General features: G+C 41.6%; 2 protein-coding genes and 1 non-coding gene across 3 annotated transcripts; 1 reads left to right on the top strand and 2 right to left on the bottom strand.

Moving 5' to 3' along the window:
• Positions 1-1,540: 1,540 nt before the first annotated feature.
• LOC106613599 (thimet oligopeptidase) lies at positions 1,541-22,316 on the bottom strand. The gene is made up of 14 exons (XM_014216028.3): positions 22,206-22,316; positions 17,316-17,522; positions 16,504-16,652; positions 16,045-16,152; positions 13,393-13,495; positions 12,669-12,826; positions 12,256-12,391; positions 7,827-7,969; positions 3,838-4,064; positions 3,362-3,563; positions 2,776-2,962; positions 2,468-2,596; positions 2,179-2,315; positions 1,541-1,927 (listed from the first exon to the last, which is right to left on the bottom strand). Exons 1-14 carry the CDS (start codon positions 22,216-22,218, stop codon positions 1,766-1,768), a joined length of 2,061 nt encoding a protein of 686 aa, XP_014071503.3. The 5' UTR covers positions 22,219-22,316; the 3' UTR covers positions 1,541-1,765.
• On the bottom strand, positions 12,990-13,124 carry LOC123724984 (small nucleolar RNA SNORA16B/SNORA16A family). Its single transcript, XR_006757461.1, has one exon. It is a non-coding gene; the product is annotated as a small nucleolar RNA SNORA16B/SNORA16A family (small nucleolar RNA).
• On the top strand, positions 22,186-27,338 carry LOC106613600 (small glutamine-rich tetratricopeptide repeat-containing protein alpha). The gene is made up of 12 exons (XM_014216029.3): positions 22,186-22,437; positions 23,038-23,184; positions 23,310-23,413; positions 23,493-23,583; positions 23,716-23,815; positions 23,989-24,093; positions 24,204-24,339; positions 24,420-24,482; positions 25,601-25,638; positions 25,790-25,963; positions 26,193-26,315; positions 26,439-27,338. The coding sequence occupies exons 2-11, from the start codon at positions 23,085-23,087 to the stop codon at positions 26,302-26,304; spliced, it is 1,023 nt and encodes a 340-aa protein (XP_014071504.1). The 5' UTR covers positions 22,186-22,437; positions 23,038-23,084; the 3' UTR covers positions 26,305-26,315; positions 26,439-27,338.
• The last annotated feature ends 170 nt before the right edge of the window (positions 27,339-27,508 follow it).

Genomic DNA, 27,508 nt, shown 5'->3' with positions numbered 1-27,508 from the left:
CAGACTTATCTATTCTGACTGTAAGCATGTACTGGTGTTAGAGTTTTTCGATAATTATTTAAGCATCCAATCCAATTGCCCCTTGTTCCTTGTGCTTCATGTTGCAAAGTGAAATTAGATGGAGATACACACCTGAATGTTTTTTTCCCCCTCTCCCGTTGAATCCTATTTGTCATATCCTTGGAGATCAAGCTCTCCAAGACAACCTTAGGCCCTGTTCAAATACTTTCAAATTGCACCCTTCGTTCCTCTTTTCCTTGAGGTAATCACTGGTGTAACACTAGTGGGTAGGTGAAAGCCAAGGTTTTTCTAAATAGCTCTCCCCCACCCAGTCTGATCAGTGATTGCATTGAGGGGAGGAAGGTAGGATGCCCTTTCAAAGTATTGGAGCAGGGCCTTTGTTTACGAATGGTGCCTTCCTGGGACTGGAGGTCCCTTAGGGTAAGGAAAGGAGAAGAGGGAGTTGGCTGTTGCCTTGCAGCTGAGGCTCACCTTTAATGACATGGGGGAAAAGGGGCGAGACTAATAGAGTGTTTTAATATATACAGTCATTGGTTTCAACTTATCAGACTGTAGCATTCACCAAGCATTTTTAGGAGCTGATGGGCTTGATGCCACTAAACAAATCAATTATCAGATATCTCCGAAACTGAGCTTTTATTTTATGGTGGGACACTTAAGAATATTCTGCAACAAGGGTAGCTTTGGATTATATTTAAGCATAACATTTATTTAATGCTTTATGAAGCTTTTCTGAAATATTCCATTATTTATACTTAATAGAAATAAGATATTTCAGAAAAGCTTTATAGAGAAGTATAACCTGGTTATAGTTGCTTGCCTCTCAAATAAGTTAGAGATCTGAGATATTGTATTAATGTACTTAATTTTCAGAATGACTAGGCATTCCAGCTCATTACCCTGACCATACATCATGATGTTTGTTCCCCAGTACTGTACTACCCTTAAGCTGTTTTGACACTGGCTCCATTTTACCAAACGGAATCCTCAGAACACGACAGGAATCTCCCTGGAGTTCATTTGATCATCAGGGTATTTAACTACAGAGCTTATAAAGTGAGTCAAGCCTGAGTTTGCCTCTGGCTATGACTGGCAACATCTACGACAATATTCCTGGTAGTGTAAGTTAAAAAACACCTAACAAAACCTTTGTAATGAGGTTATACTTCATTTGGAATGTACTACTGCTATACAACCATGAGGACTGCCGTTGTAACAGCTTTATGGCAGCGAGTGTACTTCAAGGCTACAGACTCATTCTCAGGGGAGTTAATATTATGTAATACTAATGAGACACAGTATTATGCCTTGTTTCACCAGAAAGGATACTGAATCTATATGAGATATTGGCTCCATGCCTCTATATCAGGGCCTCAAACATGCGGCCTAAGAGCCAAATGCGGCCAGCGAGCTGTTTTAATGCGGCCTGTGAACGTCTTGGTATAAAATTAACAAAATAAGTTTGAAACCCCTTAAGAGCTACTTATTTTGAGAAAACTGACAGAAGGCGACAAATGGGTCAAGTCAATTCTTTGTTAATGTATTTTGTTCAACCTTACTTGCATACAACAGTTTAAAACATCTCCAAACTAAAAAAAACACAGCACAAAAGGGTGAAATAGCATTGCATCAATTCTTGTTTTCATTGTTTTTTCTCGAACATGTATGTCCCTTGTGCCCGTGTTCTAAGTGTATGATTGGTTGGGGGGGGGGGGGGCGTTTCCACTGAGCTGGTTGTGATTGGTCAACAGGCACATGGAGTGTCAGCCTCCAGCTCTACCGTTAATCCTTTGCTCAGGAGGAAAGCTTCTTGCTTTGGCTCCCTCCCCAGGAAGTTCTTGAGCATAATTTCAGCGTCCTCCGAGCCTCCGGGCTTTAGGATACAGTTTCTGTAGCCCAGCCCCACCTAGAAGAGATGGGAATGTACTTCATCAGCATCAAGCAGATGACCATAGAAGCTGACAATGACATTTCTGCCATGGTGAAATCATTTGGAGTTCAAAAAGGCCAGTCAGACTACATAACTCCAGTTCTGGAGGGCTGCAGGAAGTCACTGCTCACTAGCATCAATAACCAATGATGCCAAATAAGACTCGATAAGAGAGGATGGTCAAGTGTAAAAACAGCATTGTAAATAACTAGCTCAGCTGTGCCAACCTTGGGGTTCATGATGCCCTCCTGCTTGAAGCGGGCGTAGAACATGTCCATGGAGTAGACCTCGCTCCAGAGGTAACCGTAGTACTGGGCATCGTAACCACCTGCCAGGTGGCCAAATGTGGCTGGCATGTTGGTTCCTATGGGCACAATGGCGAAGAATAAAAGGATTTGTTTTAAAAGCGGACAATGACTAAAGAAGTTGGCAAGACTGCACAAACAGATCTGGGAACAGGCTACCAAACTATAGCCGTGATAGTGCTATGGCCCATTGGTTGAGTTTGTCTCTGACCTGAGGATGCAGGCACGCCCAGGATCTCCTGGCTCAGCCGGGCGTACTCCTCGGCCGGGTCCAGCCCATTCTTGGTGTGTAAGGCCTGGTCCACTTTGGCCAGGACGATCTGACGCAGGTTAAACAGACCTGCATGGGAGGGAGAGGGTTAACACATTAACACACTGAAGCATTTAAACCCAGTAGCTCTTCAGGAGTCGTGTTGGTGACCACTGCCCAATAACCTCAACTCCAGCACTGGTGTAAAAGGTGTTATTAAGCTGGGGTGTTCTATGAAAGAGCCAGGGCGTTGTTTCATGGTGACCCACCCGTGTTGGCCAAGCGGGACTTCATGAGTTTGTCCAGCAGGTCGTCAGGGATTGGGGCGCCCGTCTTGTAGTGTTTGGACATGCGCTGCAGGGGCTCCTTCTCCCACACCCAGTTCTCCAGCATCTGGGAGGGCGCCTCCACAAAGTCCCGCTCCACGTGTGTCCCGCTGAACATGGCAAAGTCCGCCTGGGAGCAGCAGAGGAGAAGAGATACATGCATCTGTTAATCCCTGCATCCTGTGGTATAACTACTATTAGACATCAAACTAGACAGTAAAGGGGAGGGATATATTATGTTGGTGTTCCTATAGGTTTGATTACATTTTGTATACCATATCAAATATATATTTGATGCTGAATGGTCATTGAGGAGTACACTGCCCTCTCAGGTATTAAAACAGGCAAAAAGTTTTAGGTTGATTTTACAGGTATTAAATAGCCAATGACGTATTGAGAGCAGGAAATAAATTAACCATCACACTAATTTGCCTTTACTCAGTCAAACATTCATTTCAGTGATTAGGAATTAAACAACAATGTATACTCTATACTAGCAATGACACCACACACACGTATACATACACACCTGAGCGCAGAGCTGGTGCATGACGTGGCCAAACTCGTGGAAGTAGGTCTCCACCTCGTCGTGCTGCAGCAGGGAGGGGGCGTCGGCCGTGGGCTTGCTGAAATTGGCCACCATGGCCGCCACCGCCATCTGGCGGGTCCCGTCCGACAGCAGACAGCCGGGCTGCAGGCCAAAGCAGGCCGCGTGGCCATACTTCCCCTCTCTAGGAAGGGTTACACACAATCACCATGACTGGCTAAACATTTTTATTTTATTGTCTCCCCCATAATGTGGAGGAGCAAAGGTGGGCTCTTCTCTGTTTCAATTGCTGTAGACAAATTCAGAGCAATGAAATAAAGACTTTCCCCCAAAAACTATAAAATCCTCATAAAAAAATATGGTTATATCAAAACAATCATCATACATAACTAATTGTATGCGGCCATCTTTAAAAATCCTCTGCCCTTTTCAATCTGTTCCATTTTCCTCTGACTCACCGTGGGAAGAGGTCCAGGTAGAACTGGCCCACCACCGTGCCCTTGGTGCGGTCCTTGACGGAGTAGAGGGTGACGTCGTCGTGCCACACGGGGGCGCCCCCCTCCACCAGGTCAAAGGTGAGGTTCAGCAACTCCTGGTAGATGTCCAGCAGGCCCCGGGTCACAACCTCCATGGGGAAGTACTCCTTCAGCTGGTTCTGGTCCACCGCGTATTGGGTCTCCTCCACCTACAGGGGGGAAGGGCAAAGGACAGATTCAATTCATCACTTCAAAACATTATCCCTTCAGGGGCAAATATAGACCACACAGCCCACAGGGTCATCTCTAACACCGCAGTGAAAAATACAGAGCTATGATTTTTTTTAAACTATGTTATATATTTTGAATAGGGATTGATTGATGCTCAATGTTAAATTTCAATCTTCCTACCATCATATCTAAGCTAGTATGACACCAATGTCGATGAAACTTTGCAAATAAACTTGAAAGTACACAACACACTCTTGACACACACACACACACTAACTTGACATGATCCGTTCAGCCGTTACTGAGAAACACATACCGGATTTTTCAAAGTCGTAAGCATTAGCATTATTGCCCAAACCTAGCTCAAATTCTAGACACCGGATTAAAACAAGACTACAGCATCCTACCATCAGACTTGGTTTTATTTGGATGGAATAAGTTGAGATGCAACCGCTTGTACAACATACAATTTATCCCTCCCACGTGCCCAATAAGAACCAACGATGTGACACCTTTTTGAAGCATTTCCAACAGACACTGGGAGACAAATTCACCTTTCAGCAGCACAATGACCTAAAATACAAGGCCAAATATACACTGCCGAGATGCTTACCAAGACGACATTGAACGTTCCTGAGTGGTCTAGTTACAGTTTTGACTTAAATTGATTTAGAAATCTATGGTAAGACTTGAAAATGGCTGTCTAACAATGATCACCAACCAAAGTGACAGCGCTTGAAGAACTTTAAAACGAATCTGCAAATATTGTACAATGCAGATGTGCAAAGCGACTTACCCAGGAAGACTGAAAGCTGTAAATCGCTGCCAAAAGGTGATTCTAACATGTATTGACTCAGGGGTGTGAATGCTTATGTAAATTAGATATTTCTGTACTTCATTTCCAAAGAATCTGCTAAAATAAATGTCATCCATTTTGAATTCAGGCTGCAACGCAACGAAATGTGGAATAAGGGGTATGAATACTTTCTGAAGGCACTGTAAATATCATGGCTGTTTTTTTTTTTTGATATAGGCATATTGTAAATTTGTTTTATTGTGGCGTGACCATCTTACTACAATTTTATTTTTATTTTTTTTAAATACAAACATAATATTAAGCTGCATATTAAATTTGACAAGAGGTAATGAACTGGCCATTGATCAGAACAGCAAATGATAAAACTGGACCATATTTGCAAAACAAGTGGTTCTGAGCTTACGTCAATATTGCACAGATTAGATAATGGTTACAGAAATCAGGAAGGCAGAAAGGCTCTAAAGACCTCTATATCTATATGAATGACTCTGTCCAACACATCCTGTTGTTATGTTAAGCACCTACGGACAAAAAAAATCTGATTCCCCCCCAATGACATGCAGTGCATTCGGAAAGTATTCAGACCCCTTGACCTTTTCCACATTTTGTTACGTTACAGCCTTATTCAAAACTGATTAAATTGTTTTTTCCCCGCGCCATCAATCTACACACCACACCCCGTAATGACAAAGCAAACATTTTTTTTTTAAATGTATTAAAACATAAAACAGAAATACCTTATTTACATAACAATTCAGACCCTTTGCTAAGAGACTCGAAATTGAGCTCAGGTGCATCCAGTTTCCATTGATCATCCTTGAGATGTTTCTACAACTTAATTGGAGTACACCTGTGGTGAAGTCATTTGATTGGACATAATTTAGAAATGCACACACACCAGTCTATATAACGTCCCACTGCATGTCAGAACAAAAACCAAGCCATGAGGTCAAAGGAATTGTCCGGAGAGCTCTGAGACAGGATTGTGTCGAGGCACAGATCTGGGGGAAGGGTACCAAAAATATTCTGCAGCATTGAAGGTCCCCAAAAACACAGTGGCCTCAATCATTCTTAAATGGAAGAAGTTTGGAACCACCAAGACTCTTCCTAGAGCTGGCCGTCCGGCAAAACTGAGCAATCATGGGAGAAGGACCTTGAACAGGGAGGTGGCCACGAAGACAATGGTCACTGACAGAGCTCCTCTGTAGAGATGGGAGAACCTTCCAGAAGGACAACCATCTCTGCAGCACTTCACTAATCAGGCCTTTATGGTAGAGTAGATAGTCGGAAGCCACTCCTCAGTAAAAGGCACATGACAGCCCGCTTGGAGTTTGCCAAGAGGCACCTAAAGGACTCTCAGACCATGAGAAACAAGATTCTCTGATCTGATGAAACCAAGATGGAATGCCAAGCATCACATCTTGAGGAAACCTGGCACCATCCCTACAGTGAAGCATGGTGGTGGCAGCATCATGCTGTGGGGATGTTTTTCAGCATCAGGGACTGGGAGACTAGTCAGAATTGAGGGAAACATGAACGGAGCAAAGTACAGAGAGATCCTTTATTATATGTGTTATTGTTTTTAACCATTGAGGACCACTTTGGAAACAAGTGTTTTAATGAATACTTTCAAGTGATATCCTCTGGGTCCACATTGTACATTTTCTTGTACATGTCTGTTACCCAAAATAAATTCAATTCAATCCTTGATGAAATCCTGCTCCAGACTGCTCAGGACCTCAGACTGGGGCGAAGGTTCACCTTCCAACAGGACAACGACCTTAAGCACACAGCCAAGACTACGCAGGAGTGGCATTGGGACAAGTCTCTGAATGACCTTGAGTGGCCCAGCCAGAGCCCGGACTTGAACCCGATCGAACATCTGAAGACAGCTGTGCAGCGATGCTCCCCATCCAACCTGACAGAGCTTGAGAGGATATGCAGAGAAGAATGGGAGAAACACACCAAATACTGGTGTCCCAAGCTTGCAGCATCATACCCAAGAAGACTCGAGGCTGTAATCGCTGCCAAAGGGGCTTCAACAAAGTACTGAATAAAGGGTCTGATTACATATGTAAACAATCAGTTTGAAAAAAATATATACATTTGCAAAAATGTCTAAAAACTTGTTTTGGCTTTGTTATTACGGGGGTATTGTGTATAGATTAATGAGGGAAAAACAAATGTTATCCTTTTTAGAATAAGGCTGTAACATACATTTTTTTGAAAAAAGTCAAGGGGTCTGAATACTTCCCGAAAACATTTTATATTGCAAAAATAAAGATTTAAAAAAATAAAAATACAGGCAAGCACCACATACATTACGACAAGACAAAAAAGCTCAAGTGATCAAGCCTAATGGTCTTTTTAATTATAAAAGCAAAGCTTACTTACATATAATTTTTAAAAAGCAGCTTGAAAAGGGTAGTGGAATGGGATAATGTGTGGGTTGGGAAGAACGCAATACATGATCTTGCATGCGGTACAAACCACATTATTGTGGGAGCCCGTCTACGAGTATAAATTAGGCTGTTTGAGAAGGTTTCAATCCTAAGTAACCTGCCTAGACATTGTTTGAAGTACAACAGACCAACATACATATAGTTAATGTAGTAGGTGTCAAAGCTGTGTGATGGAAAACCTTGGTAGTGCATGGGTGGAGTAGGCATTGTGGTGCTTGTGAACTTCCTTTCTTTTTTGGGCTTCAGACCAATCCCTGCTTCTCACATTAAACAGTTTTTTGTTTTTAATAAATATAGGCTTTGCACATACTGGTATAGCAATTATGTAATACAACAGCAGAATAACTTTTGCATTCTGCAATCCCCCCATGCCAATGTATTTATGTGTGTTAAAAAAAATTACTGTTGGGTCCCCATAAAAACAGAGCTGCAGACATTTGTTGTTTTTACCTATGGCCTACCTGGGTCATGAAGTAACGTGTGTCCCAGGCGTATAACTCGCCCTTGAAGGGCAGACCCCTCTTCTGGCACTCCTCCTTCTTCAGCTTGAGGATGACATTTCGCTCCACCTCCCCCAGGGGCTTCAGCTTACAGGCCAGTTCCTCTGGAGAAAAGGAAGATTACCTTATTGTCAAATGTACCCAAAGGAAATGCGTCTTCTGCTTTATCCCAATCCCTCCCAAACATAGAGAGAGAGAGAGAGAGAGAGAGAGAGAGAGAGAGAGAGAGAGAGACACACACACACACACACACACACACACACACACACACACACACACACACACACACACACACACACACACACACACACACACACACACACACATTGGAGCATTGACGTGAGGGGTGGAAACCGTGTGTGTGTGTGTAAGGTTTTTTGTCTGGATCAAAATGGACTTTAGGTGGCGTGACGGGGGCATAGCAGTGTGTGGTCAATGGCAGTCACCGACTGAACACTTTAGAGGCCCTCTTGGCCGCAGAGACAAAATGTTGCTGTTTTAAAGGAATACTTTGAGATTTTGGCAATTGGGCCCTTTATCTATTTCCCCCGAGTCAGATGAACACGTGGACACCATTTCTATGTCTCTGCATGCAGTTTGTGGCATTAATATCAGTCAAACATTTATTCTAGTGTCAAAATTGACTACAAACTGTAAGTAGGATAACTGGTCATAAAGTAAGTCTCGTCCAAAACAGAGTTTTGTAAGTGCATTTGTTGGGTATGAATTACTTACCTGCCCAATTGCCCAGAGACAATGCGTTGTGGTCAGCCCCCAGCTGCCATGTGGAGTTAGTGGACAATGTTGTCAAGTCTGTATATGGTTGCAACGCACACACATTTCGCTCAACAAATAGGAGTGAAAATGGGCTTCCATAAAGTTGGTGCAAACTTCCAATGCATTTAAACAATATTGCCTGATGGCCAGGAATGGATTATATATGTTGAAATGCATTGGAAGTTTGCTAGCTAAGTACAAGATGGCTAGCTAAGTACAAGATCGCTGGTACTACCTAGCAAGTAGCTACCTTTGGCTATACAACATAATGCTAGTGAGCCAGGGTTAATTTGCTAAATTGTAATTACTTCGCTACTATGGCCTATTTATTGCCTTACCTCCTCCCGCCATTTTCACACACTGTATATAGACTTTTTCCCCTATTGTGTTATTGACTGTACATTTGTTTATTCCATGTGTAACTCTGTGTTGTTGTTTGTGTCGCACTGCTTTGCTTTGTCTTGGCCAGGTCGCAGTTGTAAATGAGAACTTGCTCTCAACTGGACTACCTGGTTAAATAAAGGTGAAATTATATATATATATATATATATATATATATATTTTTTTTAAAGGCTAGCTATGATATGAAAGGGGACGGATACTGTAGCTTGCTAAATACACCAAGCTAACGTGTAATGTGATGGTGCATGTCACGTTAGCTAGCTACCTTGCTAACAATAGCTAACTTCATTTCCATTTAGGGTCAATGCAGGGCAGGCATTGGATACTAGCTTTCTAGCTAATAATATGATGTAGCCAGCTTGCTTTCAATAATGTTGACTCGAACTGGCTCACTAGCTAGCCAATTCATTTCAACTCAGACAAAGATATTGATAGTGCCTTCAGAAAATATTTATACCCCTTATTTCACATTTTGTTGCGGTACAGCCCAAATTATTTTCTCACCCATCTACACACAACACCCCATAATTACAAAGCGAAAAAACATGTTTTTAGATTTCTTTTGCAAATGTATTGAAAATGAAATACAAAAATCTAAATTACGTAAGTATTCACAACCCTGAGTCAATACTTTTGTAGAAACACCTTTGGTAGAGATTACAGCTGTGAGTCTTTCTAGGTATGAGCTTTAGACACCTGGATTGTGCAACAATTGCCCATTCTTTTTTTAAGCTCTGTCAAATTGGTTTTTGATCATTGCTAGCCAACCAATTTCAGGTCTTGCCATAGATTTTGCAAGTAGATTTAAGTCAAAACTGTAACTCGGCCTCTCCGGAACATTCACTGTCTTCTTGGTATGCAACTCCTGTGTAAAAATAGTCTCTCCTCGATTGCAACACTCACTACAGAGTTCCAAACTGCCTCTGGAAGCAACGTCAACACAATAACTGTTCGTTGGGAGCTTCATGAAATGGGCTTCCATGGCCGAGCAGCCGCACACAAGCCTAAGGTCAACATGCGCAATGCCAAACGCCAGCTGGAGTGGTGTAAAGCTCGCTGCCTTTGGACCAGTGGAAACGCGTTCTCTGGAGTGATGAATCACACTTCATCATCTGACAGTCTGATGGACTAATATGAGTTTGACGGATGCCAGGAGAATTCTACCTGCCCCAATGCATAGTGCCAACTGTAAAGTTTGATGGAGAAGGAATAATGGCCTGGGGCTGTTTTTTTATGGTTCAGGCTCCTTAGTTCCAATGAAGGGAAATCTTAAAGCTACAGCATACAATGACATTCTAGACTATACTGTGCTTCCAACTTTGTGGCAAGTTTTGGGAAGGCCCTTTCCTGTTTCAGCATGACAATGCCCACGTGCACAAAGTGAGGTCCATACAGAAATGGTTGTTCGAGATCGGTCCGAAAGAACTTGACTTGCCTGCACAGAGCCCTAACCTCAACCCTATCGAACACCTTTGGGATGAATTGGAAAGCCGACTGCGAGCCAGGTCTAATTGCCCAACATCAGTGCCCGACCTCACTAATGCTGTTGTGGCTGAATGGAAGCAAGTCACCGCAGCAATGTTCCAACATCTAGTGGAAAGCCTTCCCAGAAGAGTGGAGGCTGTTATAGAAGCAAAGGGGGGAACAACTCCATAATAATGTCCATGATTTTGGAATGAGATGTTCAACGAGCAGGTGTCCACATACTTTGGCCATGTAGTGTATGTGTAGGCATACCGTCTTCATAAGCACATCAACATGATATTTACAGCATAAAAAGTTGTGTCCTTAACACATTAATAAATGTATCTACACTCAAGCTGGGCGATGTTTCCATGTGTCCACACATGTAACCTAGGGATATTAGTCATTCTGGGAATTGTCCCCCGGGAAAGATCTAACAGCGGACATATGGAGAATAGAGGTGAGACAAAACTAGCCAGTTATAGAATATTGTGTTGTAGGACAACTGAGCTGAGTCCGGACTGGTCATTCAACTCGCAGTTGATACTATTTCCATGGTAACAAGTCTTTACATGACGTGATGAAACTTTGAAACTAAGTTGCAAGCTACTTTTGTTGCAAGGTGTTGTAGAACTAGTGCCTTATGAAGCACATTCCAGGCACTGGCTCTTGCCATCAACACCATAACTGATTTGACAGAGAAATCAGCTAGATAGCTGCAGCTGGCTAGCAGATCCCCAAGCTATGCTAGCCAGCTGCGGTCAGCTTGGCTAAACACAAGGTCAGTGAAGGCTTTAGCCAACACATAGACCTGAATTAGCAGACCATCTTGAGATGGCGAGTCAGTCAGGAGGGGAGAAGTCCTCGTCTTCAAACGTTCCATAGCAAAACTAGCTTAGCTTACCTGGCTGTACTCACTACTTCATTGTTGTGATTGAAATGGCAAAGACATGAAACACACACATCAAACCACGCCCCCAAGGCAACTCTTGATTGGCTTCAGTCATGGCACCTAAGCATTTCTTAACGACCAAGCTTCAAAACGAGGCCAAATCAGGAAGCTCAAAGCTAATTTCCTGCAATTCTACACATTTTGCCATGGGGCTGATAGAAGATATTGCCGTTTTAAAGCTAATTTCCTGCAATTTTACACTTTTTGCCATGGCTTAGGCTGTGTTCTTATGCTATCGGAGTGACTCAAACATAGTAAAAACAATGGGGGCACCATGCCATGACAAAAATACCCCCGAATGCACCATTTTGCTGATTGTTAGTTCTCAAAGATGATCTTATTTGAATTTTTTTTAAATAGGTCCATTTTCTTTTCCACATACTTTATACATGGTTTACACTGAAAACGTTTTTCCATCTCGAAAATTATGAGACATTTAAATAAAAAAAAACACATAGGTTGGCTGGCCCAATACTTTTCTATGCAGAAAAAAACGTGTGCGTGAACTGCTGTCATTCCATTTTTGGGTTGTAGCAGTTGTGTTTGTTAATGCATAGTTGAGTGTGAGCAATGCCCTTAACAAATACAATATGACAACAATACTTTTACTAAAATGGAACAGGGTGGTTACGGCCAGGGGGGTCAGGGCAGTATTGTGAAGCAGCTGAAGCACTACATTGTTTCTGATACAACTGACAGCAGCCTCTGCAGCTAAGAATGGTCAGTTGGAAATGGAACAACGGACCAGAACAACCTTTCAGATAGTTGTACCCCATCTTGATCAGTAACACCCACCTAGGAAGCCGGCCACCTTCTTGCCAGACTTGGCCATGTTCATCTCCAGGACAAAGTCAGCATGGGTAGCGAAGCCCAGCAGGGAGCTCTTCTGGGCTCTCAACTGCACTAGCTCCTTCAGGATGGCAGAGTTCTTCTACACCAGGGGAAAAGACAGAGGGTGAGGGCTGAAATTAATTCCAGGGGATCATTTTAAGTAACTTTAAAGGTTATCCTTGGTCCTTGGTTTTCAGAGAGAGAAAAAAAAAAAACTGTCTTTGTTGTCTATTATCAATTTTGGCGGACGTAACGTTCATTTCGGACAGCAGTTAGACTTTCTTTGAGTTTCTCAGGGGCTCAGCGATTTTCTCTGGTCAATGCTCTCCCAGTACAGGATAGTATCACGGTCTCAAACAAAACAGACAACGGCTCACCTCTTTGCAGCGAGAGTTGAAGGCCTCCTCCAGCTTCTTGCGGGTCTCGGGGATGAAGCACTTCTTCATGGTGGGGAAGTAGTGGGGGTACTTGAGAGTGATTTTTAGCTTGTCCCCATCCTTCTCCAGCGAGCTCAGGAAGTCCTCAGGGAGACCGCCTAAAGTGCATCGTCAGACATGTCAGAAGTCCTACTTATGGATTTACGTTCAATGTTAGTGATTTTTGATTCTTTTTTTTAAGCAATCAAATTAGAAACCTGAAAACACATTAGATCTTTCATATAGCTAAGAATGAAACATTGAAATTCTACAAGTTTCCATAAGTGTCCTTCCCCTTAATGTTGAGGAATCAGTTAAGGTCGAACAACACAGCAACTGTCGTAGGAAGTTATGTTTTTACATCCTTTTGATCGTGACTGCTACAAGAGAACAGGGACGGGTTCGATAGGTGCCTGGGAGCTTATAGTTTGTAAAAAGCCAGGTTGGAATGAATTTCACTTTGGTTACTTCGACTCAATTCAGTAGATCGTATACTGAAATTCCAATTCAGAGGGCCATCTATTTTTAATGATGATATTTTAACAAATTGTAATTGATACCAATACTATTAAGTAATATTTAGTTACTATTAGTGGATAGTACCCATTATTTCTATGAGCAAGGGTCCAATAACAGAAATGGGGTCTCAGAACAGAACCGTTAGGCTGCGTGAACATGGTCTCACCCAGCTCCTCTCTGGTGAAAGCCAGACTAGTGGTGTCTTCATTCAGGTGCTTGTTGAAGTCAATGCACAGGTTGCTCAGCTTCTTCTTGATCCTCTTGACTTCCTGTTTGGATTAGATAGGTAAAGTCAATAAGTTGACAACAATGAACCTACTGTAGATCGTTCCACCTCAAAAAGCACAAGAAAGAAGATTGACACCCACCATCTCAGATTGTTCTGAAATCATTTGTTAGGAACAGATCAGATTAGCATTCCTGAAACACTATTTTGTTTTAAGAATATTTGAACTGTGAGAAATCAAGCTAAATCGACTGCACCCAAAATTGTCCATTTCAATTTATAGGATTTATATACTATTCAATAAATATAGTATATGAAACCTCTTAATGATTAAGACGTAATCCAAAACCCACAGACCACCCCAAAGGCAAGTATACAGTATTAATTCTGTATGTTTGACAAGTAGTATGAAGCTGCGGTTTAGAGTATTCTTTATTCATTCTGTCATGTATTCAGTGAATTTGGTGGATTTTTCCCCGCTGTTCAGAAAAATTTGCCATTGAAGTCACTTCCATTCCCCCCTATAAATTAGAGTGAAAATACCAGATTTTTCCTCACCAGATGCCACTGTTCCTGCTGTTACTGCCACACACTTTTATCCGTGTTGCTGGTCTCTTGTGTTTCGTAAATGGATCACAAAAATGCTTGTGCAACTTTGGGTAGACAATCAATAGTTTTTGCTCATGATGAAAATAAATAGTGTGGTCATCCACACAAACCAAGGCAGTCCTCAATGAAAGCAATTCAGTTTGTCTCTTAGCAACCCAACTCCTCTCAAATAATCCAACAAATGGCAGCTCTCTGAGAGGGTTATCCCTATGGTGCGATTCTCATATGAAGACTTTTCCTACAAGTCCAAAAATGTGATGGAGAAATGGGCTAGTGACTAAAATGTTGTGACATCCCTAATAAAATAATACAATTATAAACCATTAGATAGCAGTCTGTTTTTCAATAAAATGGTTAGAAAACATTTCTATGTTGTTTGATTAGTGACATTTACCATTAAACCCAACCCAATACCATTACAAAGCGATATACAGTGTGTATTTGGGACTTTTACCATTAGAAACCATAACATTGAAACCATTAGAACTGCTGTTAGTTTGCTTGTTCACCAGGAATGGTGAATCCAGACATTTTTGGAAGGGAATAAACTAAACATACATTGGCCGTTTCCTGGACACAGGTTAAGCCTAAGAGAAGGACAGTTTGTGTGCATTTGAATTGCTTTCATGGGGGACTGGCTTGAATTGTACGGATGACCACACCTTTTATTTTCATCATGGGCAAAAGCTATTGGTTTTCTACCCAAATTTGCAAAAGGGTCCATTTAATAAACACAAGAAATCAGCTAAATGGATAAAAGGGTGTGGCAGTAACAGCAGGAACAGCTGCATCTATGGTCAAAAGTGGTACTTTCACAGTCATTTATGGGGGAAAAATGCAAGACTTCAAAATGGCTAATTTCTCTGAACGGGGGAAAGAAACATCACCAACTTCACTGAGAATACATTACATAGTGTGAATAAACAATACTCCAAGCCACAGTTTCATACTACCTGTCAAACATAGAGAACTGATACTGTATACTGGCCATTGGGGGGTGTTCCGTGGCTTTTGACCATTTATTTGGATTCCTCGCGTCACTGTTAACCCCCTAAGGTCGATGTCCGCACCCCGAGGTAATCTAAATAGCATAATACAAAAATCCCCTTAAAAGTCTGTCAGTTTAAGAGATATCAGTTTTTACATTGGATGCGTCTCAATCCACAGCATCCGCCGATATCGCACTTCCGCATCTTCAGTGAAAGGTGACAGAGCTACAGCGGTGTTTGTCAGACCATGAGACATCCTGAAAATCGGTCGTCACAAAATCGTCTGTAGAGTCTGAATAGTTTAGCTTGCAAACTATTATGACCCCTCTATGGAAAGATGACTCTCACAAACACAATGGTGTTCTCTGTTTTGCTCTATGACCTCCACAAGTCAGTACAGCCGATCTGCCTACTTCTTGTCTGTAGCGTCCGAACACTCTAGGCCTCACAAGTCTATCTGAAGGTCAGCCGGTACCAGTTGAAAAAAAAATATGGAAGTATATATGGAGACTGTTCAGGGCCAAAAAATTTAACACATGTAAAAAATGTATATATATAAAAAAATACATGTTTCCTGATCTTTATTACATCGCTCAGATATAGGACAGACACTTAAACTTCCTTTTGATTTTCTTTGGAAGCATCTGTTATTCAATGCGTTTGTATGGGCTAATAGCAATAAGGTCAAAAATGATTTTTTCATCAAATAATTATTTTAAATATTTTTTCAAGGAGTCTTATAATTCTAAATCAAACAGCTAAATGATCCTTGGTATGACCTTAAAAAGTGGTGTGGTCCAAATCGGATGTTGGGTATTATATTTAATGAATATTATATAAATCCTATAAATTGAAAAGGCCAATTTGGGTGCAATCGATTAGCTTAATTTCTCTGAGATAAAATTTGACATCAAATGAAACGATCCACTTGGAATTGAGAGTGGCCGTGATATCCATCAAGGTCACTTCCTTTGAAAACGGTAAAGTCTCTTACATCCTGTGTTTCTTTGGGCAGGTGGAGGCCATTCCTTTGACCCAGCTTGATCAGCCTCTCTATGTACCTCTTGGATTCCTGAGTAAGCGTGTCATCGTCAACCTTCCGCTGTGAGAGGTTAAAAGCAGAACTCAGCCAATGAGAATGATACTCCACGCAACCTTTACATAGCCAAAGGATCATTCTGAAGACAACATGAGGCAATAGCAGGTAAAAACATACAGGCTATAGAGATCTTCCTAGGTACAGCTCAATTGGTCAAAGTGGATCACCTTTTCCTCTCCTTTATTAGTACTGATATAATGAAGTGGGAAGATGAAAGCATATCCACTGCGTGCATTTTCAGATCAGTGTAGATGAAGAATAAGGAGATTAGAAGGAAGCAACTACAGACTATTGACATCTTTTATCTATGGACTATTGGGACCTTCCGTATTGATCTCATACGGCCCTCCTCACCTCCAGTGCCACGATCCTCTGGTAGACGTCCTCCCTCATGCTCATCTCCACATCGAACTCCGACAGCTTCTTGTCGGCGTCGGTGCTGGCCGTGCGCACGTCCTTGGAGGAGGACACATGCTGGGGGAAGTCCAGCATGTTGCGCTCAACTGGAATAACATGTCAAAATGTAAAAGTGAGCAGGTATTATGAGTGTCATTTTTATTGTAAGTGATGCTATGTATCATGATGATTATATATCGTGCTTTTTCAGTGGTCAAAGTGCTTTCATACTGAAATGGGGGGTGGGGGGGCCTCAATCCATTACCAATGTGTAGCACGCACCAACAGTTTATAAAACCAGTCTAAACTGATTTTCACACCTGACCATTGTCAGCTTGAAACATAGGCTTAGGTTTTGGAGATTGTTTCATCACTACGCACAGTCTTAACAAAAGGTCTAAAATTATGAAAAGCAGTAAAGCGATGATAAAAACAAGCTCTTTTGGATTAGATCATGTGCTGCCTTGAGTCTATAAAAGGCTACAACTGACTGATTTAACATGTACAGTCCAGTGTCCACTGCCTTTTGTAGGGAGCATAGGCTTGTCAGCTAGTTTTTATGTAAAAAGTGCTGATTTGTCTATACCATTGCATACCTCTTTCGTGCCAACTCAGACATTTTCCAAATCGCTTTCAAGGCCAGTGGAGTAAATGCTAGGTGTGGTTGCTATGGACTGAACCGCTAGACATCATAACATATTAATTTCAATCCACTGTGGTCATACAGGAAAGGGATTGAAGAAATTATGCTATTTTGGAGTCACACCCACCTGTGTACTCCACCTCCACATCAGCGAGAGCCTTCAGGGTGTTCTCATAGGAAACACTGGCCAGGTCCAGGGCCCCGACACAGTCATATACCTTTTTGGTCTTGTCAATAAGCTCATCTGAGAGCTGATTGATTTGCTCAGGGGTCAGGTCCCAGCGCAGGCGGTTGTCAGCACAGACTGGCGCACCACTGCCAGATGCCAACTCTTCTGTTGGGTGAAAGAAAGGTTGGTCATGAGTTGGATGGTTCGTCTTGGAAAAGGCCTACTTCTAAAGTGTATGAGGAAATGTTTTGTTTCACTATGCAGGGGATGATTCATGGCATTCAATGGCATGTGGTATGAACTAGGTATCGTTTCAGTATTGTTCATGTGTGGCAGGTGTACTATCAGATGTACAGTCGTGGACAAAAGTTTTGAGAATGACACAAATATTAATTTTCACAAAGTTTGCTGCTTCAGTGTCTTTAGATATTTTTGTCAGATGTTACTATGGAATACTGAAGTATAATTACAAGCATTTCCTAAGTGTCAAAAGCTTTTATTGTGGGTTTTTGTTTGTCCACCCGCCTCTTGAGGATTGACCACAAGTTCTCAATGGGATTAAGGTCTGGGGAGTTTCCTGGCCATGGACCCAAAATATCGATGTTTTGTTCCCCGAGCCACTTAGTTATCACTTTTGCCTTATGGCAAGGTGCTCCATCATGCTGGAAAGGCATTGTTCGTCACCAAACTGTTCCTGGATGGTTGGAAGAAGTTGCTCTCGGAGGATGTGTTGGTACCATTCTTTATTCATGTCTGTGTTCTTAGGCAAAATTGTGAGTGAGCCCACTCCCTTGGCTGAGAAGCAAACCCAAACATGAATGGTCTCATGCATGACACAGGACTGATGGTAGCGCTCACCTTGTCGTCTCCGGAAGACAAGGTGCCCCAAACAATGCCCCAAACAATTGGAAAAGGGATTCATCAGAGAAAATGACTTTACCCCAGTCCTCAGCAGTCCAATCCCTGTACCTTTTGCAGAATATCAGTCTGTCCCTGATGTTTTTCCTGGAGAGAAGTGGCTTCTTTGCTGCCCTTCTTGACACCAGGCCATCCTCCAAAAGTCTTCGCCTCATTGTGCGTGCAGATGCACTCACACCTGCCTGCTGCCATTCCTGAGCAAGCTCTGTACTGGTGGTGCCCCGACCCCGCAGCTGAATCAACTTCAGGAGACAGTCCTGGCACTTGCTGGATTTTCTTGGGTGCCCTGAAGCCTTCTTCACAATAATTGAACCACTCTTCTTGAAGTTCTTGATGATCAAATACATGGTTGATTTAGGTGCAATCTTACTGGCAGTAATATCCTTGCCTGCGAAGCCCTTTTTGTGCAAAGCAAGGATGACGGCACGTGTTTCCTTGCAGGTAACCATGGTTGACAGAGGAAGAACAATGATTTCAAGCACCACCCTCCTTTTGAAGCTTCCAGTCTGTTATTCAAACTCAATCAGCATGACAGAGTGATCTCCAGCCTTGTCCTCAACACTCACACCTGTGTTAACGAGAGAATCACTGACATGATGTCAGCTGGTCCTTTTGTGGCAGGGCTGAAATGCAGTGGAAATGTTTTTTGGGGATTCAGTTCATTTGCATGGCAAAGAGCGACTTTGTAATTAATTGCAATTCATCTGATCACTCTTGATAACATTCGGGAATATATGCAAATTGCCATCATACAAACTGAGGCAGCAGACTTGGTGAAAATTAATATTTGTGTCATTCTCAAAACTTTTGGCCACGAATGTACAGAGTCATTCCACTCGTGGTGCTGTTGCACCCAATTGAAACCTCATGTTGTAAGTTCTAGCTTTCAGCTTGCTCGTGTACAGTTGAAATTCTGTGTTACCTGTTGGGTAATTATATTCTGTTTCATCCTGTGGTGGATTCAAGGACGTCCCAGGGACTCATCTGGACTAAGTTAAATGGTGAGTTCTCACTCTGTTGTTCAAACGACCTCTTTGGTACAGCCTCTCCCATAGGTCGTTTGGCAACCCGTTACGAAAACAGAAGAGAACGTTGGGTTATGGATGTAACCTTGGTTCTCTGAGTAGAGTAACAGGTCGCCAAGCTTCCATGTCGTTCCTCCACCTCTGTGGGTTTCGAGTGAAGTAATGGACAGTGTGTCACACCACGCCTTTTATAGTAACGGGTCACGTGGGTACAGTAAGGGTGTGGCGTGTCTGTAAACATCTTTGATATTAAGCATCTCAAAAACATTGCGTGAAGGGGAAGGAGTACCCATAAGTCGTCAGGCGACCCGTTACTCTACTCAGAGAACCAAGGTTACATCCTTAACCCAAAGTTTTGTACCACTGATTTTGTCACAAATGGCTGAGATGTGCAGGACTTAAAATGTAGAGTTAATGAAATGGCACAGGAAAGTTTGAGGCATTCTCTATAAAAGTTGCTGGCCACACAACAATAAATGGATTTGACAGTCAAACTATCACTTAAAGACGCACTATGCAGAAATCTCTCTGCCATTTCCTGGTTGTTCAAATTCTAATAGTTCGCCTGATTTCAGATTGTGACAAAACAAGCTAGTGTAGAGAATCAATGTACCATCTAAACCACTGTAAAATATATTTTCAAAAACCAAAAATATCTATTTTCAGATGTTTGAAGCTGGTGAACAAAACCTTAAGTAAAAGAAGCAAAACAAAACTTAAGATGGGAATAGTGCACATAGAAACAGATCTACCTCTTCTTAGACTTGCTTTAAATGAGAATGACAGTTCTAAAACATAGGGTTTGGTAGTGTCGCCCAAAAAGTTACATATTGCAGCTTCAAATAGCAGCCAACCATTGTCACTGTTGATATACTATGCCACGTCATGATTGGTTTAAGTTTACTAACAGAAAAAGTTATTCTTAGAGCCGGCCGCCCAGCCAAACTGAACAATCGGGGGAGAAAGGCCTTGGTCAGAGAGGTGACCAAGAACCCAATGGTCACTCTAACAGAGCTCCAGAGTTATTCTGTGGAGATGGGAGAAGGAATTCCAGAAGGACAACCATCTCTGCAGCAGTCCACCAATCAGGCCTTTATGGTAGAGTGGCCAGACGGAAGCCACTCCTCAGTAAAAAGGCACATGACAACCCGCTTGGAGTTTGCCAAAAGGCACCTGAAGACTATCAGGCCATGAGAAACAAGATTCTCTGGTCTGATGAAACCAAGATTGAACTTTTTGGCCTGAATGCCAAGTGTCACATCTGGAAGAAACCTGGCACCATCCCTACAGTGAAGCAAGGTGGTGGCAGCATCATGCTGTGGGGATGTTTTTCAGCAGCAGGGACTGGGAGACCAGTCAGGATTGAGGGAAAGATGAACAGAGCAAAGTACAGAGAGATTCTTGATGAAAACCTGCTCAGGACCTCAGACTGGGGCGAAGGTTCATCTTCCAACAGGACAACGACCATACCATAAGCACACAGCCAAGACAATGTAGGAGTGGCTTCGGGTCAAGTTTTTGAATGTCCTTGAGTGGCCCAGCCAGAGCCTGACTTGAACCCGATCAAACATCTCTGGAGAGACCTGAAAATAGCTGTGCAAAAACACTTCCCATTCAACCTGACAGAGCTTGAGAGGATCTGCAGAGAAGGATGGGAGAAACTCCCAAAATACAGGTGTGCCAAGCTTGTAGCGTCATACCCAAGAATACTTGAGGCTGTAATCACTCCCAAAGGTTCTTTAAGAAAGTACTGATTAAAGGGTCTGAATACTTATGTAAATTGGATATTTCAGGGGTTTTTAAATGATAAATTAGCAAACATTTCTAAAAAACGTTTTTCTTCTCATTATGGGGTATTGTGTGTAGATTGAGGGGGGAAAAAAACGATGTAAATTAATTTTAGAATAAGGCTAAGGTAACAAAATGTGGAATAAGGGTCTGAATACTTTCTGAAGGCACTGTAAGTGATTCATTGCCACTTGTCAAAACGAGTTTTTAGTGCTTGTGCCGATTATAAGGGTCTCGTCAAAAAATGTTTTTACAAGTAATACTATTGTTGCACATGTATGAGTAGATAAACATAACATTTGCTATGTTTTCATTATAATCACGAACTGTTTCTGCATACTGGTTAGGACGTCGTTAACTGTGTTTTGACATTGGGCTATTTATCAAAATGTCTTGTCAACAGGAAGCAGCATAGGAATAATTTTGTTTCTTTCTGTTTAAGTCATATAAAATTGAACTTTCAACATTAATTTCCAATGGTAACTGCAACTCCAAAAACGTACTGCGATTGGTTTATTTTGATGATATACCAGAAATCACCAAAAAGGGTTTGCCCTGCCTTCTAATGGCACATAAAATTAAACATAATTTTCAAACGTGAGTTGTTTGAAGACTCACGCAGTTCCTCGGGAGGTCAGTTCCTCTCTGCTTACCCCATGTCAAAATAAAAGTCCCCCACAGCACAAGTGCTTGCTTTTTTGTGCAGGTATAGCACACGTTCAGGACTTTTATTTTGACAGTGAGCGGGAAAGGAAGTGGGTCTACAACAGACCCACGTTTGGAAAGTCTGATTTATGTTTTATTAGACGTTTATGTCAATCCCCCCCCGGCCCCGCATAATAACCAACCCTATGGACAATCGGCAAAGTTTAACTTTACTTGTATTTGACGTCTGCTTTCCGGCGGACTATTCCGTTATTTTGTAAGCTAATTCCTTGTAAAACTAGTGTGTAACGTTTAATACTAGCTAACGTTGCTAAAAAGCAGGTAACATTCAGAAAACCAGAAAGCGTTAGAAAGCCAAGCACAGACGTATTAATATGCATAACTTTAGAGTTTGTATTCATTTGGCAATGAAGTGTTAGGAAAGACTAACATAGATGCATTTCGTACTCACCTGTCGGTGCCATCTTTCAGAAAACCAAGTAGTAACGTTTTCAGAGCGCTTTGCAATCTGTGTTTGCCGATAAAGCGACTGTAGTGCGGGCATGCTTCAACTACGCAGTTATGACGTATAACACTTGCGACGAAAGTCGACACATTTTTGCTATCATCACCAGACCCATCAGCAGAGATAGCTTTCTAATATCTCTGGCACCACCAGCTACTACAAGAAGCAAAGGCAACTGGTAAGGATCATTTTTGCTAGTTAACATCTGTTGTGTGCCATAACGTATCGTTTGTTAAACCACACGTCAATGTCAACGAAAGTCGAGTAAATCGAGGTAAAGTGCTCAAAGCATTTTGTTATTGGCGTCATGTCAGTAAAGCTAATGTGCTAAGTAGGCTAGATAACTAACGTTATTTACCTACAAGCAGCTAGATAGTTCTAGCTAAGATATCCACGTAACTAAGCTTAATCAGTTCTCATGCACTTAAGCAAAACTAGACACCTAACTTTAACGAATACACGGTCAGAGTGTTTTCACATTGTAGGCCAAGTGTTAGCTCTGTTAGCCTTATTAGCTAACAGCAGCCGACCGTAAGCAACTTGCTAGAACATTCTAGCTAACTGGCGACGTCTTGTCAAGTTATCAAACTTACTAGTTAACAAGCTAGCTAGTTATTAGCCTAGGATTAAGAAGCTATCTAATCAGATGACATGGTAACACAGGTTTATTTGTTATAATACCGATATGTGTAAATGTTACTGTTATAGCTAACTACAATCTATCCCAATCAGTTTACAATGGAGACATAATAAAACAATCATTATCTTTCTTCTTCAGGGGCCCTCATAATACACATTCTACTAAGGTTTGGACCTCAATCCAAAATGACTGACACAAAGCGTCTTGCCTTCTCCATCATTCACTTTCTTCATGATCAACTGAGCTCTGGGAGTCTATCATCAGATGCTCAGGAAAGTTTAGAAGGTAAGTTTGAGTTGGGAAGCCAAGATTCAGTAAAAGGAGATGGGCTCTTAGCCCATCTTGGAAGATGGTCAAAGACTCAACTGTGTCCAGTCATTGCCATTTCTCAACATCTGATGCTTTCCCAGTTGCAGTCCAATGCCTGGAGACCGCCTTCAATGTCTCGACCGACGACCAGACCCTAGCTGTCACTCAAACGTTACCAGAGATTTTTGCCTCTGCGACGCTGAAGGTAAATTTAAGACATCCGCTTTATATGAAGGTGAATGTGGTCAATAGTTTGTCTCAAATGTGTTGACTGTCTGTTGCAGCATCCAAACACCCGCCACGTGAATATAAACACAGCCACAGATTCCCTCACTGAGGAGGAAGAGGCAGAGGCTGAGCGACTCAAAACTGATGGTAGGACCTTCCCTGTAAATAGTTTGTACATTACTCAGTCTTAAATATCGCTCTCTTCAAATGGGTCTATGGTTAAGAGCTGTTGATAGGCCTATACATTCTTCTGGCAAATAATTGTGTTTTTCACGGTAGGGAATGATCAAATGAGGGTTGAGAACTATGGGGCAGCTGTGGAATTCTACTCAAAGGCTATTGCCATAAACCCCCAGAATGGAGTTTACTACTGCAACAGGTATTGACCAACAAACTCCTGAACTTGGAGGATAATGTGACAATTATTTACACATTAGGTATATCCAAGTGTATATTGTCGATTTTCAAGCATGTATGGAGTTTGTCAAGCAATAAATTAATTCACATTTGTTTTTGTAAGGTACTGCTAATTGTATGGTTTGCTTTTGCTAGGGCTGCTGCATACAGCAAACTAGGCAACTATGCTGGAGCAGTGCAGGACTGTGAACTTGCCATTGGGATTGACCCAAACTACAGCAAAGCGTATGGAAGAATGGGGTATGTTAGACACTAGTGTTCAATATTACAGTGGACATGGGCCAGTGTGTTGCTGATTTGTTATTAACTGATGGTTGACTTACATTGACTTCAACGTCCCATGCTTCCAGTTTGGCTCTAGCCAGTTTAAACAAACACACAGAAGCTGTAAGTTATTACAAAAAAGCCCTGGAGTTGGACCCAGAGAACGACACCTACAAATCCAACCTGAAAATAGCAGAGCAGAAAATGGAGACTCCAAGCCCAGTAAGTTGATAACATCTCAGCCACTATGGATGTGGAATGATTCATTGTTGATCATGCTGTTCTTAAATTATCTCCTTCAGACAGGGGGAGTGGGAGGAGTTGATCTGGCTGGTTTGCTCAGTAACCCTGGTTTCATGAACATGGTGAGTTCCAATTAACTAAAACTGTCCCTTTCAAATGAAAGATACTAGGAACAACCAGGCTGATCCAGTATACTACTATAATGCTGTGTGCATGACAAATGGGAAACTCTGAAAATACTACTTGTAAACTGTAAGCAACAAGTTGTGTGCATTCAAGTGCTTTGAATTTGTAGAGAATGCCGATTGGCTAGTGGCATACAAGCTACGTCAACCATAAACAAACATTACAGCTATCATACTAGTAAACAAACGTTAAAAACCCATATAAATAGATTGTTTAATATGATTTGTTGTTGGAATTAACTGCTGAAAATGCTATTATCAAGTCTATTTCCTTAATTGGTGATGTCAGAGTTCAGCATGTGGGAGAAGTCTGAGTTTAGGGATGATAGACGTTTCTCAATAGGCGGGCTGGGCGATATGGCAAATAAATTATCACGATATCTATATTTTTTTTGATAGCTATCACGATATTAATCAAATAATGTTTAAACTGTGCATATCTGCTTCAGTCAGACTCAAGAATGATATTATATCGATATTGAGGGAAGTAATTACCTCAAATCAATAATTAATCGCCCAGCCCTACTCAATAGTGATTACGAGTTGGAGGGGGATTCAAGTGGACATTTACTAGTTGTATGCTCGTATTTAAAAATCCAAGACAACTTGGAACTGTGAAAAAACATGATCCAAGTGGGATAAATTGATTTGAACGGTCATCCAACTCGGAATTACAAGTAGGAAACTCGGGCATCCTCTTAGAGCTCCGACTTCTCCGTCATGAAGATCTGACGTCACAGCAACAAAAAACAAGGCGACCTTCGTCGTTTATGGTAAAAAAAAATTATATATGTATTGTCACCTTATGCATTTCTTCTCTTCTTCAAAATTTTTACAGAAAGCTTAAAGAATCTCTGCAGGTGTTTTTGGTGCTCTGCAAGAAGCCAAACTAACAAAAGTTTTAGTAATTACGAGTTGGAGGGGCATTCAAGTAGATTTTTCCCAGTCGTATGCTCATATTTACGAGATGTCATATGCACCAGCATATGTAGAAAAAGGTTTACCAAAGAGTAGAACTCGTATTTATATTCATTGTTACGGCTGCTTTATCCTAGGCATCTGGTTTGATGAACAACCCACAAGTACAGCAACTGTAAGTTATCCATTTATTTTCTATAAAATACATTCTCTTTTTAGATGTAGCACAAGGACTTTGTAAATGCACTCTGAGATTCCATACTTGTGAACTAGCTTTGAGTTTAATGCATGTAGAATATACCACCTTTCTTGTCTGTGTTGTACAGGATGTCGGGGATGATGTCAGGGGCTTACGGGCCAATGGGACCTCCAGCAGCACCTGGAGTAGGGCCTGGCTTAGGTGCAGGGCCTGTACCAGGGTTAGGGTTGGGAGCTGGACCGGCAGCAGGAGTTGGAGTAGGGGGAGCGGGTCCGGGTGACATCTCTGGTCTCATCCAAGCGTAAGTCGACTACTAGCTCTACTCAGTCTGTGCCAAATATGACTTGTGTATTGTATTATTTGTTATTCATTAGGCTATATTATTGTATGTTATACAAATGACATCAGTGATAGACATGAAAGCATTTGACATGTTTGAGTATTAATAAAATCCATTAATGTATGACCTTTTTTGTGACTTGTACTTGGTAACTGCCATTCCATCACCTCCCTGTAACGTGTCCATTTAGGGGCCAACAATTTGCGCAGCAGATGCAACAGCAGAACCCAGAGCTAATTGAACAGCTGAGGAGTCAAATTCGCAGCCGGCCGTCTAGCGCTAGCAACGATGAGCAACCTTGACCCTCAGACGGGTAAGATGAACATTTTAAAACGACATTTGATGGGTTGGTCCATGTATTGTAGAGTTGTTTTTCTTTTGTACAAACTGCTCATGTAGCTAATCCTAAAATGGTCTGCTCTTTGTTTTTTGACAGAGAAAGATTTGTGTGTGGAAAAGTGAAGACGGCCTGTGTCCTTTTTTTTGGTAATTTGTATTATTCTCGCAACTCCGGGGACAAAAAGCTTTTCTTCACTGAGTAATTATTGCATGTGCAGCCCCTCCCTCCCCTCCAAGGAAACCAGTCAGTGAAACTTTGATCAAATTTGATAAACCCACTGTCAACAGATATCTAGTCTGAAGTGTATGGATGGGTGGATCTGTTGTACTCCAATCTGCAATGTCACGCCAGTATAGCACTTGGTTTAACTGTTTAATGTTACTAATCCTTGCCAGTGAACTGAATCACTACACCCCCAGTGGATTAAATGCAGTTGCATCACTTGAACTTTGTCATTTCAGGTACACAACAACAGATTATTATGTGATATAGTTCAGCAGCCACCTTCATTTGAGAAGCATCTATTTGTACAGAGATATACTGGTAGGCAGAGATGGCATGTAGAGTACTGTCAACATTATGGGAATTAAATGGACAATTTCAAATAGGACCTTTATGGTTGTTGACTTGTCTAGTGTAATCCAGGAGTTTTTTTTCAGCAATTTTTCTTGAGTTGCACGATAACACCTACAGTCCACTTTGTTCTAATTTTGTCTTGAGAAATTTTGTTTTTTCTAACAACATGGGTGGCTGTCTGTTTTTGTTCCCAATCTTTGATTAAATTGTACTGGTAACTTAGCCTAACATGTTTACTTGATTGTAAACCTGATTATTTCAACTCAGGAAGTGAGTTGAAATTCAATTCATGAATATATTTTCTAAATGGAATTGAATTCATCAATTGAAGTTCAACTCTTTCTTTGAATTGACTGAAGATTGAATTGATGCCAAGTACCCTATGTGCACTGAAACATAAATAAAAAAAACTGCATTGCATGGTGAGATTGATACATTTAGAAAAGCTGAAGAACATATGCACATCCAGGTACTTTTCACAAGTGCTGGAGTTGTAGGCAAACTCATAGGAAACAGAAAGGAAAACACTGCTCATGCGTCCAGGTGATATTTATAACAACATTTTGACCCGTAGGTCTTCATCGGGCATC

The sequence above is a fragment of the Salmo salar genome, chromosome 10, assembly GCF_965601325.2.
Source record: "Salmo salar chromosome 10, fSalSal1, whole genome shotgun sequence".
NCBI lineage: Eukaryota > Metazoa > Chordata > Actinopteri > Salmoniformes > Salmonidae > Salmo > Salmo salar.
This window is presented reverse-complemented; position numbering and strand designations above follow the sequence as displayed.

Coding starts and splice junctions, on each gene's coding strand:
- LOC106613600 (XM_014216029.3), top strand. CDS start 23,085: ATGACTGACACAAAGCGTCTTGCCTTCTCCATCATTCACTTTCTTCAT. Junction 25,639..25,789: donor AACCCACAAGTACAGCAACT/GTAAGTTATCCA, acceptor TGTGTTGTACAG/GATGTCGGGGATGATGTCAG. Junction 25,964..26,192: donor ATCTCTGGTCTCATCCAAGC/GTAAGTCGACTA, acceptor GTGTCCATTTAG/GGGCCAACAATTTGCGCAGC.
- LOC106613599 (XM_014216028.3), bottom strand. Junction 7,970..12,255: donor GAAGGTGGCCGGCTTCCTAG/GTGGGTGTTACT, acceptor CCTTTTCTCCAG/AGGAACTGGCCTGTAAGCTG. Junction 1,928..2,178: donor AGGGCATCATGAACCCCAAG/GTTGGCACAGCT, acceptor CATCTCTTCTAG/GTGGGGCTGGGCTACAGAAA.